We start from the raw sequence: 13,248 nt of genomic DNA on the forward strand, positions 1-13,248 counted from the left end.
CCCTGTGGGGAGTGTATGAGGTGGGTCTCTCCCCCTGTGGGGAGTGTGCGGGGAATCTCTCCCCCTGTGGGGAGTGTATGAGGTGGGTCTCTCCCCCTGTGGGGAGTGTGCGGGGAATCTCTCCCCCTGTGGGGAGTGTATGAGGTGGGTCTCTCCCCCTGTGGGGAGTGTATGAGGTGGGTCTCTCCCCCTGTGGGGAGTGTACGGGGAATCTCTCTCCCCCTGTGGGGAAAGTACGGGGAGTCTCTCCCTCTGTGGGGAGTGTATGAGGTGGGTCTCTCCCCCTGTGGGGAGTGTATGAGGTGGGTCTCTCCCCCTGTGGGGAGTGTACGGGGAGTCTCTCCCTCTGTGGGGAGTGTATGAGGTGGGTCTCTCCCCCTGTGGGGAGTGTATGAGGTGGGTCTCTCCCCCTGTGGGGAGTGTATGAGGTGGGTCTCTCCCCCTGTGGGGAGTGTACGGGGAGTCTCTCCCTCTCTGGGGAGTGTATGAGGTGGGTCTCTCCCCCTGTGGGGAGTGTATGAGGTGGGTCTCTCCCCCTGTGGGGAGTGTACGGGGAATCTCTCCCCCTGTGGGGAGTGTATGAGGTGGGTCTCTCCCCCTGTGGGGAGTGTATGAGGTGGGTCTCTCCCCCTGTGGGGAGTGTATGAGGTGGGTCTCTCCCCCTGTGGGGAGTGTATGAGGTGGGACTCTCCCCCTGTGGGGAGTGTATGAGGTGGGACTCTCCCCCTGTGGGGAGTGTACGGGGAATTTCTCCCCCTGTGGGGAGAGTATGAGGTGGGTCTCTCCCCCTGTGGGGAGTGTATGAGGTGGGTCTCTCCCCCTGTGGGGAGTGTGTGAGGTGGGTCTCTCCCCCTGTGGGGAGTGTATGAGGTGGGTCTCTCCCCCTGTGGGGAGTGTATGAGGTGGGTCTCTCCCCCTGTGGGGAGTGTGCGGGGAATCTCTCCCCCTGTGGGGAGTGTATGAGGTGGGTCTCTCCCCCTGTGGGGAGTGTATGAGGTGGGTCTCTCCCCCTGTGGGGAGTGTACGGGGAATCACTCTCCCCCTGTGGGGAGTGTACGGGGAGTCTCTCCCTCTGTGGGGAGTGTATGAGGTGGGTCTCTCCCCCTGTGGGGAGTGTACGGGGGGTCTCTCCCCCTGTGGGGAGTGTATGAGGTGGGTCTCTCCCCCTGTGGGGAGTGTACGGGGAATCTCTCCCCCTGTGGGGAGTGTATGAGGTGGGTCTCTCCCCCTGTGGGCAGTGTATGAGGTGGGTCTCTCCCCCTGTGGGGAGTGTATGAGGTGGGTCTCTCCCCCTGTGGGCAGTGTATGAGGTGGGTCTCTCCCCCTGTGGGGAGTGTACGGGGAATCTCTCCCCCTGTGGGGAGTGTATGAGGTGGGTCTCTCCCCCTGTGGGGAGTGTATGAGGTGGGTCTCTCCCCCTGTGGGGAGTGTACGGGGAGTCTCTCCCCCTGTGGGAGTAGTGTATGAGGTGGGTCTCTCCCCCTGTGGGGAGTGTATGAGGTGGGTCTCTCCCCCTGTGGGGAGTGTACGGGGAATCTCTCCCCCTGTGGGGAGTGTATGAGGTGGGTCTCTCCTCCTGTGGGGAGTGTACGGGGAATCTCTCCCCCTGTGGGGAGTGTATGAGGTGGGTCTCTCCTCCTGTGGGGAGTGTACGGGGAATCTCTCCCCCTGTGGGGAGTGTATGAGGTGGGTCTCTCCTCCTGTGGGGAGTGTACGGGGAATCTCTCCCCCTGTGGGGAGTGTATGAGGTGGGTCTCTCCCCCTGTGGGGAGTGTATGAGGTGGGTCTCTCCCCCTGTGGGGAGTGTATGAGGTGGGTCTCTCCTCCTGTGGGGAGTGTATGAGGTGGGTCTCTCCCCCTGTGGGGAGTGTATGAGGTGGGTCTCTCCCCCTGTGGGGAGTGTACGGGGAGTCTCTCCCCCTGTGGGGAGTGTATGAGGTGGGTCTCTCCTCCTGTGGGGAGTGTACGGGGAGTCTCTCCCCCTGTGGGGAGTGTATGAGGTGGGTCTCTCCCCCCTGTGGGGAGTGTATGAGGTGGGTCTCTCCCCCCTGTGGGGAGTGTATGAGGTGGGTCTCCCCCTGTGGGGAGTGTATGAGGTGGGTCTCTCCTCCTGTGGGGAGTGTATGAGGTGGGTCTCTCCCCCTGTGGGGAGTGTACGGGGAGTCTCTCCCCCTGTGGGGAGTGTACGGGGAATCTCTCCCCCTGTGGGGAGTGTATGAGGTAGGTCTCTCCCCCTGTGGGGAGTGTATGAGGTGGGTCTCTCCCCCTGTGGGGAGTGTATGAGGTGGGTCTCTCCCCCTGTGGGGAGTGTACGGGGAGTCTCTCCCCCTGTGGGGAGTGTATGAGGTGGGTCTCTCCCCCTGTGGGGAGTGTATGAGGTGGGTCTCTCCCCCTGTGGGGAGTGTATGAGGTGGGTCTCTCCCCCTGTGGGCAGTGTACGGGGAGTCTCTCCCCCTGTGGGGAGTGTATGAGGTGGGTCTCTCCTCCTGTGGGGAGTGTACGGGGAGTCTCTCCCCCTGTGGGGAGTGTATGAGGTGGGTCTCTCCCCCCTGTGGGGAGTGTATGAGGTGGGTCTCTCCCCCCTGTGGGGAGTGTATGAGGTGGGTCTCCCCCTGTGGGGAGTGTATGAGGTGGGTCTCTCCTCCTGTGGGGAGTGTATGAGGTGGGTCTCTCCCCCTGTGGGGAGTGTATGAGGTAGGTCTCTCCCCCTGTGGGGAGTGTACGGGGAGTCTCTCCCCCTGTGGGGAGTGTATGAGGTAGGTCTCTCCCCCTGTGGGGAGTGTATGAGGTGGGTCTCTCCCCCTGTGGGGAGTGTATGAGGTGGGTCTCTCCCCCTGTGGGGAGTGTACGGGGAGTCTCTCCCCCTGTGGGGAGTGTATGAGGTGGGTCTCTCCCCCTGTGGGGAGTGTATGAGGTGGGTCTCTCCCCCTGTGGGGAGTGTATGAGGTGGGTCTCTCCCCCTGTGGGCAGTGTACGGGGAGTCTCTCCCCCTGGGTCCCGCCGCCTTTGAACTGCCGCGCTGACCCACAATGCCGCGCGGCGGCCTTTGAAAAGCGGCGCGGCCGACACAAGATGGCGGAGGTGGAGGAGCTGCCGGACGAGAGTGAGTGGGCGCCGTGCCGGGCCGGGGCGGCGGGGGGAGAGAGAGCCGGGGCCCGGCGGCTGGGGAGGGAAGCCTCCGCTCTCCACAGCCCGCGCACCCTGACAGCGGCCCTGCGGGGTAGCGGCAGGCCGGGTCGGGCCGGGAGAGAGACTGGCGGCCCCCCCCCCCCCCTTTCCCCACACTGCCGGGGCCCGCAGTGGGGGCAAAGGGGGAAGCGAGAAGCCGCGGCCTAGGCTGGAGCTCCGGTACCCGCAGACCCCGGTGCTGGAGCAGGGTATCCGCGGGGGCAGGTGGTTGCAGGGCCCGGCTGCTGCGGCCGGCTGTCGGGCAGTGACAGGCCGGGGCTTGGCTTCAGGTGCAGCAGCCGGGGGAGGGAGGGAGGCGGGCTGTCTGTCTGTCAGTGGCCAGGTGTGAGGCTCCCCTCCCCATCCCCGGCTCCGCAGCCCCCGGGGGTCACCGACTGGCCTGCCCAGGGCAGAGCCAGCACCGCAACCGGCTCCCAGGACTGCAGATAGAAATCCAAATACCGCCAACATACTCACTGCTCTGAGAAAAGTTGTGATTTTATTTGTTTAAATCTGTGAATTAATGTACTTGTGTTTATGTATGTTTGTATGTCTAATTGATTTTGAAGGTTTGTTAGTATAACTTGGCTATTGATGCTGTGATCTTTTGTCATAAGAGTAAGGCTGCTGGTAATTTGGTCAGACTGATGCACTGTTTTCTCATTTTGGGGGGGGATTCAGGGACAAGGTCTAACAGGGTTTAGCGGGTGGAAGCAGAACAAACTTGAGGTTGAATGGCCTTGACCTGTTCCTGTAAGATGTGGGTTGCAATGTAAGTTTTTAAACTGGTGCCTGAGAGCAAATATCAGTCATGTAGTTGGGAGGAGAAAGTGTCTGAGAGGTCATCAAATTTGAATATTTGCTTGTTTGTTCCCTTTCTCTTGTATAATGTGACTTTAGGGTATTTTCTAAGTGCAGCATAAATACAAGTTGTATTTGTCCATTTTATTATTTCTGTGGCTTTTGGAATAAGAATATTTGGGCAGCTGATGTCTCTTTTGGAAGTTGGGACAGGTGATGAGCCTGACTGAATTGGCAGAACCAGCTGGAGGGTCCTGTCAGAGGAGAGCAGTAAGGTCGATTTACTGAACAAAGTTTGATTTTTAACAAGAGAAGAAGCCAGCTTTTAAAAATTGACATGTAAGCATTAGCTCTGAAGTGTTTTGGAATGTCGGGTGGTCGTGAAAGACGCTCTCGAAATGCAAGTTTTTCTTTTTCTTTTCTGCTACCCAACCTTCTCCCTGCAAGTTTTCCGACTGGAAGGTGCAGACTTGTACGGGGGCTTCCATTTCAACTGCTTCCAATCCTGCTTCTTGGGAAGCCCTTCAAAGTAAAAGATGACTTGTTTCTGCAATGCGGGACCTACAGTCTCTTGTCACAGATGAGGCAGATGAAGGGATGGATGGGTGGGGTGCTTGGGTTGCCATGTGCTCCTTCAGCTGTTTGCGCTTGGCTTCTGCTTGCTCCCGGCAACGAGACTCTGTATTTGGCGCCTTCCCGGATGCTTTTCCTCCACTTTGGGCGGTCTTGGGCCAGGGATTCCCAGGTGTCGGTGGGGTTGTTGCACTTTTTCAAGGAGGCTTTGAGGGTGTCCTTGAAGCGTTTCCTCTGCCCACCTGGGACTCGCTTGCCGTGTTGGAGCTCCGAGTAGAGTGCTTGTTTGGGAGACTAGTATCTGGCATGCAGATGATGTGGCCTGTCCCATCGGAGCTGATCGAGTGTGGTCAATACTTCGATGCTGAGGATGTTGGCCTGAGCGAGAACACTGATGTGCTAGCTTCTTTGTAGCTCACCCTCAGAATTGGGTCTGGTCTTTCTGCAGCCAGTGGTGCTGCGAATGACGTTGGTACAATTGAACAGATCTAAGTGTCTCCAGTGCAGTAGGGTTGCTGAGTGTTTATTGGTAACCCCAATAGTGTGCAGATTTTTTCTGATTTGTGGTAGTGTTGCTGAGCTTGTTCGACACGTTGATAACACACTATCATTGTAAAAACTGCACACAAGTGAATCTGCTTTTAATTTGCGATGGATTTCCTGTATGATGCTCCTGAAATCATAAATTACTATTCCAACCCAGTGACAGACCTGCTTGCACCAGTACTTTATCTGCATGTTGTAGTGCTCAACATTCTCTCTCCAGACACCAATCGGGTTTGGAAGATCAATTCACGTGAATATGTATTGTGGAAATTCCACGCACCCACCATTACATTTTAGTGAAGTATAGTGATGGCCCTAGTTATTGATTTTGATATTCACTGAATTAAACATAAGCAAAAAATAGGAGCAGGAGTCGGCCATACAGCCCCTCGAGCCTGCTCCGCCATTCAATATGATCATGGCTGATCCGATCATGGACTCTGGTCCACTTCTCTGCCCGCTCCCCATGACCCCTTATTCCCTTGTCGGTTCAGAAACTGTCTATCTCTGTCTTAACTTTATTCAATTTAAACCTGCCTTTCAAATAATTATTTCTACAAATATATATAAACGAAACTGGGCAGTTCATTACAGCAGCTGTTACTAGGCTGAAAGCCCATGAACTTCTGTACATTGAAAACAAAAGACTGTGAGTGACTTGAAAGCTGTAATCTTATCTTGTGTCCATTCACCACTTCACAAGATCACGCAAGGTACATACAGATCAAGCCGATCTTTCAGCTTATCCATCCAGAAAAACCTTCAGTTCATCTCTTTTCCCCCATTGCATTGTCTTTTTAAATGTATTTTTGGATTTGGCATTTCTGTCTTGCCTCAGAAGCATTGCACCAGCTCCGCACATTTACATTATTAAAACCGACGACTGAATCTGATCAGCCATGGTAAAATTGAATAGCTGAACAGGTTCGAGGGGCTGAATGGCTTTCTCCCGTTCCTAATCGTAGACTCTAACATAGAAACATAGAAAATAGGTGAAGGAGTAAGCCATTCGGCCCTTCAAGCCTGCACCACCATTCAATAAGATCATGGTTGATCATTCCCTTCGTACCCCTTTCCTGCTTTCTCTCCATACCCATTGATCCCTTTAGCCGTAAGGGCCATATCTAACTCCCTCTTGAATATAGCCAATGAACTGGCATCAGCAACTCTCTGCGGCAGGGAATTCCACAGGTTTACAACTCTCTGAATGAAGAAGTTTCTTCTCATCAGTCCTAAATGGCCTACCCCCTTATCCTTAGACTGTGTCCCCTGGTTCTGGACTTCCCCAACATCGGGAACAATCTACCCGCATCTAACCTGTCCCGTCCCGTCAGGATATTGTATGTTTCTATGAGATCCCCTCTAATCCTTCTAAACTCCAGTGTATAAAAGGCCCAGTTGATCCAGTCTCTCCTCATATCAATCCGGCCATCCCGGGAATCAGTCTGGTGAACCTTCGCTGCACACCCTCAATAGCAAGAACGTCCTTCCTCAGATTAAGAGACCAAAATTGAACACACTATTCCAGGTGAGACCTCAAGGCCCTGCACAACTGCTGTAAGACCTCCCTGCTCCTATACTCCAATCCCCTAGTTATGAAGGCCAACATACATTTGCCACCTTTATTGCCTGCTGCACCTGTATGCCAACTTTCAATGACTGATGAACCATGACACCAAGGTCTCGTTGCACCTCCCCTTTTCCTAATCTGCCACCATTCAGATATTCTACCTTCGTGTTTTTGCCACCAAAGTGGATAACCTCACATTTATCTACATTATACTGCATCTGCCATGCGTTTGCCCACTCTCTTAACCTGTATAAGTCACTCTGCAGCCTCTTAGTGCCCCCTCACGGCTCACACCGCCACCCAGTTTAGTGTCATCTGCAAACTTGGAGATATTGCACTCAATTCCTTCATCCAAATCATTGATGTATATTGTAAAGAGCTGGGGTCCCAGCACTGAGCCCTGCAGCACTCCACTCGTCACTGCCTGCCATTCGGAAAAGGACCCGTTTATCCTGACTCTCTACTTCCTGTCTGCCAACCAGTTCTCTATCCACGTCAGTACATTACCCCCAATACCATGTGCTTTGATTTTGCACACCAAACTCTTGTGTGGGACCTTGTCAAAAGCCTTTTGAAAGTCCAAATACACCACATTCACTGGTTCTCCCTTGTCCACTCTACTAGTTACATCCTCAAAAAATTCCACAAGATTTGTCAAGCATGATTTTCCCTTCATAAATCCATGCTGACTTGGACCGATCCTGTTACTGCTTTCCAAATGTGCTGCTATTTCATCCTTTTTAAAATTGATTCCAACATTTTCCTCACCACTAATGTCAGGCTAACCGGTCTATAAATTACCTGCTTTCTCTCTCCATCCCTTTTTTTAAAAGTGGTGTTACATTAGCTACCCTCCAGTCCATAGGATCTGATCCCGAGTCGATAGACTGTTGGAAAATGATCACCAATGCATCCACATTTCTAGGGCCACTTCCTTAAGTACTCTGGGACATAGACTATCAGGCCCTGGGGATTTATCGGCCTGCAATCACATCAATTTCCCTAACACAATTTCCTGCCTAATAAGGATATCCTTCAGTTCCTCCTTCTCACTAGACCCTCGGTCCCCTCGTACTTTCGGAATGTTATTTGTGTCTTCCTTTGTGAAGACAGAACCAAAGTATTTGTTCAGTTGGTCTGCCATTTCTTTGTTCCCCATTTATAAATTCACCTGAGTCTGACTGCAAAGGACCTACGTTTGTCTTCACTAATTTTTTTTCTCTTCTCATATCTAGAGAAGCTTTTGCAGTCAGTTTTTATGTTCCCGTCAAGCATTTTTCTCGTACTCTATTTTCCCCCTCTTAATTAAACCCTTTGTCCTCCTCTGCTGAATTCTAAATTTCTCCCAGTCCTCAGTTTGCTGCTTTTTCTGGCCAATTATATGCCTCTTCCTTGGATTTAACACTATCCTTAATTTCCCTTGTTAGCAACGGTTGAGCCACCTTCCCCGTTTTTATTTTTGCTCTCTTCTCTGTAGGTTAGTGATTCTGTTTCAGGGCCCAGCTTGTGGTTGCTGCTCCTTTGTGAAACAACAGAAGTACAAAGGTATCTTAAATAGTTCCATGGGTTTCAGTATTCATAATCAATATCCACATCAATGTGATTTCAAGGAAGGTAAAATGTTGGCTTCAGCTCACATTTAAGGATCACTCCTAGGACTCCGTTATCTGGCATATACCTCCCATGACTCCAGTTTAATTATTTCTGAATATTGCTTGCTTTGGTGTAGAAATTAATCTGTTTGTCGCCTCCTCCCTCTTTTAATTCATTGCATGAGTCTGCAAAATCAAGTGACTTGTGCTTTTTCTGGGATTTTGACACTGACCATCGAGAGAGTTTGTTTGTTTCTTGGCTGAAAAACGGCCCTGCTGAGTCTGGGATCTGATTTGACTTTCTGGGGAACTCACCAATTCTACTAGTGGGGGAAGCTGGTTGTTTTCTTCCTTCTAGTCCAGTACAACATTCTACTGACTACTCTGTCACTTGGGATTTACATAGAACCTGTCTTCAGTGACTGGAGTACCAGGTGTGGTACGTGTGTGTTTTCCCCTCATCTCCTGTGGGATTAAAGACTAGGACTAGTCTTAGCTATTGTCTCCATTTTGAAAGATGATTCTGAATGTTAATTCCTTGCAAGAGTTGTTTTTAATGCCCTCTTCTCTTGCGCTCTTCGCCCCCCCCCCCCCCGCCCCATGTAGCATCTTCCCCTTGCCGTAGGATCCCTATTGAGAGGACAGCAGGTGGTGAACAAGGCAAATGGCACGTTGGCCTTCATAGCGAGAGGATTTGAGTATAGGAATAGGGGAGGTCTTACTGCAGTTGTACAGGGCCTTGGTGAGGCCTCACCTGGAGTATTGTGTACAGTTTTGGTCTCCTAATCTGAGGAAGGTCATTCTTGCTATTGAGGGAGTGCAGCGAAGGTTCACCAGACTGATTCCAGGGATGGCAGGATTGACGTATGAAGAAAGACTGGATCGACTAGGCTTATGTTTACTGGAATTTAGAAGAATGAGAGGGGATCTCAAAGAAACATATAAAATTCTGACTGGATTGGACAGGTTAGATGCAGGAAGAATGTTCCCAATGTTGGGGGAGTCCAGAACCAGGGGTCACAGTCTAAGGATAAGGGGCAAGCCATATAGGACCGAGATGAGGAGAAACTGCTTCACCCAGAGAGTGGTGAACCTGTGGCATTCTTTACTACAGAAAGTGGTTGAGTCCAGTTTGTTAGATATATTCAAAAGGGAGTTAGATGTGGCCCTTACGGCTAAAGGGATCAAGGGGTATGGAGAGAAAGCAGGAATGGGGTACTGAGGTGAATGATCAGCCATGATATTGAATGGTGGTGCAGGCTCGAAGGGCCAAATGGCCGCCTCCACCTATTTTCTATGGCTAACTATCATCGTGCAGGGTACCACAAATGTGCATAAGATTAGGACAGAAGACTGATGGGTTTAGATAGAGTAAATAAGGAGAAATGGTTTCCACTGGCAGGAGGATCAGTAACCAGAGGACACAGATTTAAGATAATTGGCAAAAGAACCAGAGGGGGATGAGAATCCGGAATGCAATGCCTGATAGTGTGGTGGAAGCAGATTCAATAAAACTTTCAAAAATAAAATTGAATATGTAGTTGAAAAGAGAAAATGTGCAGGGCTACGGGGAAAGAGCTGGGGAGTGGAACTGATTGGAGAGCTTTCAGAGAACCAGTACAGGCATGATAGGCTGAATGGCCACCTGTGCTGTAAGATTCTATGAAGGCTAGCTAAATCGAAGAGTAGGAAGGAAGTTATTTACATTAAATGCTGGTCTTGCCAGTGACACCCACATCCCATGATCACATTTTTAATTTTTTTAAATATAAGCACCTTTTCATGTTCATGGGATGTCCTAAAGTGTTTTGCAGCCAATTAATTACTTTTGAAGTGTAGTTACTTGTTTTCTAGGCAAACAAAATGGCCAATTTGCTCATGACAAGCTTCCACAAATAGTAATGAGATGAAGGACGAGCTGTTTTTTGTTTTGGCGGTATAGGTTGAGGGGTAAATGTAGGCCAGGACATGGAGACAACGGCAGACAGTGCAGCAATTTAGCATCTCCTCTGAAAGACTGCACCACCAACAGTGCAGCACTCCCTCAGAACTGCACTGGAGTATCAGCCTGGATTATACGCCTCTGGTGGGGCTGACTTCCTGACTTGGAGGCAAGAGTGCTGCCAAGGCTGTCGTGGAGAATTAGCGATTGGGTGATGCCGAACTTGGGTTACCAAAGCTGAACATTTGTAAGAATAGAGGTCCTTGGGAGTGGATTGGAGCACCAGATAGTGATGATTCTTGGTTTCTAGGTGATGCACTGAGGAGTAAACAGTGTCAAATCAAGTATTTCAAGTTTGGGAGGAGGAGGAGTAAGCGAGGAAAGTTCAGGGGATTAGTGATTAATGCAGTGTCCTGCTTGGTTGCATTTGTGTAAATTGTAATCTGTAACTACTTTTGAATTGCTATTTGATTCTGTAACATGACTAAACAGTAGTAATAGGCGAGTGATGGAATAAATGGAGTGCTGCAGAGTTCACAGCAGAGTGTTGATTTTTCACTTGTGCTAGGGATTGACCTAGTTTGCCCACACTTACGGCGCTCGCCAGATTTCACTGCACCAAATGTCTTTCAGCAACATTAACATGAGACACTGGAGCTTTATTACACACTTAACCATCCCCCAGATCGAATCACTTGGAGTTCAGTCTGGAGCTCGTCACCGCCGCCTGTACGCCGTTAACTGGATCTTGGCTCGAGTAATTGTAGAATCAGTTTGAGAACTAGTGGTACAGTTTGTTTCAGTGCTTAAAGGAGCGGGTGGGGAAACTCGGCCTGGGTACCTGAGTTACTGGGTTACTATCTACGGTACTTGTATTTTTGGAGAGGACAGGATCAGGCTTGGGTGTGATGGCGCTGTGGTCAAATAGTCTAAAGTTCTGCTTGAAGAATGGATGCTTGGGCAAGGCTGCACAGAGTTGTTGGAATCTCAGAACATTGGAGAGGCAAAACCATTCTCTTGGTCTTCTTTAAAATGTGTAGTAATGTTTGTCTGTTATTGGGCAGTGAGCTGGGCTACTGATTCTAGATAATCTGCAAAGGCCATCTATATCATCGAGTCTCTGTTTTAACATGTAACTGTTCTGATGCAGTGACTGATAGATGCTTGCAAGTGCCAAAAGCTGTAATTAAATCGGGTATGATGATGTAATGTGCAAGAACAAAGCAGAATGCAAAGATTGGATTACTTCCTCGCCATCTCCCCCTCTCTTTTTGGGGCATTTGTTTTTTTTTTAGCTGTGCCCTGATTGGTCTGTTACAAGTTTGACTTTGTACATAGAAAAAAGACTTGCATTTATATAGCGCCTTTCACGACCACCTGTCTGCAGTGCTTAACAGCCAATGAAGTACTTTTGGAGTGTAGTCACTGTTGTAATGTAGGCAACGCGGCAGCCATTTTGTGCACAGCAAGCTCCCACAAACAGCAATGTGATAATGACCAGATAATCTGCTTCAATTATGTTGCTTTTGAGGGATAAATATTGGCCAGGGAACCAGGATAACTCCCCTGCTCTTTGAAATAATGCCAAGGCATCTTTTGCATTCACCTGTGGGAGCAGATGGGACCTCGGTTCAACATCTCATCTGAAAGCCGGCACCTCTGACAGTGCCAGCACTCCCTCGGTACTGCACTGGAGTGTCAGCCTAGATTTTTGTGCTCAAGTCTCTGGAGTGGGACTTTAACCCACAATTTTCTGACTGAGACGAGGGTGCTACCCACCGAGCCACAGCTGAACTGTAAGCTCCTATGTAAAATCGCTATTAGCTGTGTCAAAATCTGGTCAATTTTTTGCAATTTAACGTTCATTCCCGGTTCCATCACCTTGTCAGCAGTGGCTCAGTGAGTAACACTCTTGCCTGAGTCAAAAGGTTGTGGGTTCAAGTCCCACTGCAGAGACTCGAGCACACAACCTAGGCTGACACTAGCAGTGCTAAGGGAGTGATTGGTTGAGGGCTTGACAACTGACTGTACAAGCTGCAATTGTGCTAAATAAATCATTTTCTGTATTTTAATCGGGACGGGAACTAGAGGGTGTGGCAGAGGGATGTTGTGACGCTATCCACTTTGCTACCAGCACGGTTGTTGAACAGTTGAGCAAACTGATGGTAAATAATTCTTGTGTTGGATAAGATGTATGCGAGGATCCATGAGGAACTAAAGGGAGGAATTTGCTGGAATTCTGTCTCAGTTCTACCAGAAATTACTGAAGAAATGCGAAAGGCAGATATTACTTTTTGAAAACAAAAAACCAACAAAAGTGACCCATGAAAGTACAGACCAGTGAGCTTGATGTCCACTGTGGAAGAAGTTATGGACACCTTTTTTAAAGATAAGACCATGGAGCAACTGGACAGAAATAAGATGGTCTATAGGAGTTCACAAAGAGGAGGTCTTGTCAGTCGAGCTTACTGGTTTTCGCGGAGGGTGTGACAAAGGAGTTTGATGGGAGTAAAGCATTGGATGTGGTGTACTGGGATTTCAGTAAGGCCTTTGATGCAGTTCCTCTGGAAAGCCTGGTGCTGAAAGTAAAGAAAGCAGGACCTAGTGCACTGTTTACAATGCGTATGTAATTGGTTGATCGATAGGTGCCAGAGGGTGGTGATACTGGGATTCTGATCAGCTTGAGAGAATGTTATCAGTGGGGTCCCATTTGTTCAAAATTCTCATAAATCTCTCATACTATGGCTACAAGAGCAGGTCAGAGGCTGGGTATTGTGCAGCGAGTGTCTCACCACCTGACTCCCCAAAGCCTTTCCACCATCTACAAGGCATAAGTCAGGAGTGACATGGAATACTCTCCGCTTTCCTGGATGAGTGCAGCTCCAACAACACTCTAAGCTCGACACCGTCCAAGAAAAAGCACCCCATCCACCATCTTAAATATTCACTCTCTCCCTCCCATCGTGGCTGCACTGTACACCATCTACAAGCTGCACTGCAGCAACTCACCAAGGCTTCTTCGGCAGTACTTCCCAAACTCATGACCGTTACCACCT

General features: G+C 49.9%; 1 protein-coding gene across 1 annotated transcript in view; it reads left to right on the plus strand.

Annotated features, from left to right (window-relative positions):
• The first annotated feature begins 3,056 nt into the window (after positions 1-3,056).
• Positions 3,057-13,248, plus strand: part of lin9 (lin-9 DREAM MuvB core complex component) — a 203,110-nt gene continuing 192,918 nt past the window's right edge. The window contains exon 1 of the mRNA XM_070884578.1: positions 3,057-3,103. Coding sequence (XP_070740679.1) covers positions 3,073-3,103 — 31 coding nt within the window. The 5' untranslated portion in view covers positions 3,057-3,072. The remainder of the gene's footprint in view (positions 3,104-13,248) is intronic.

This window comes from Pristiophorus japonicus, chromosome 7, assembly GCF_044704955.1.
Source record: "Pristiophorus japonicus isolate sPriJap1 chromosome 7, sPriJap1.hap1, whole genome shotgun sequence".
Lineage (NCBI taxonomy): Eukaryota > Metazoa > Chordata > Chondrichthyes > Pristiophoridae > Pristiophorus > Pristiophorus japonicus.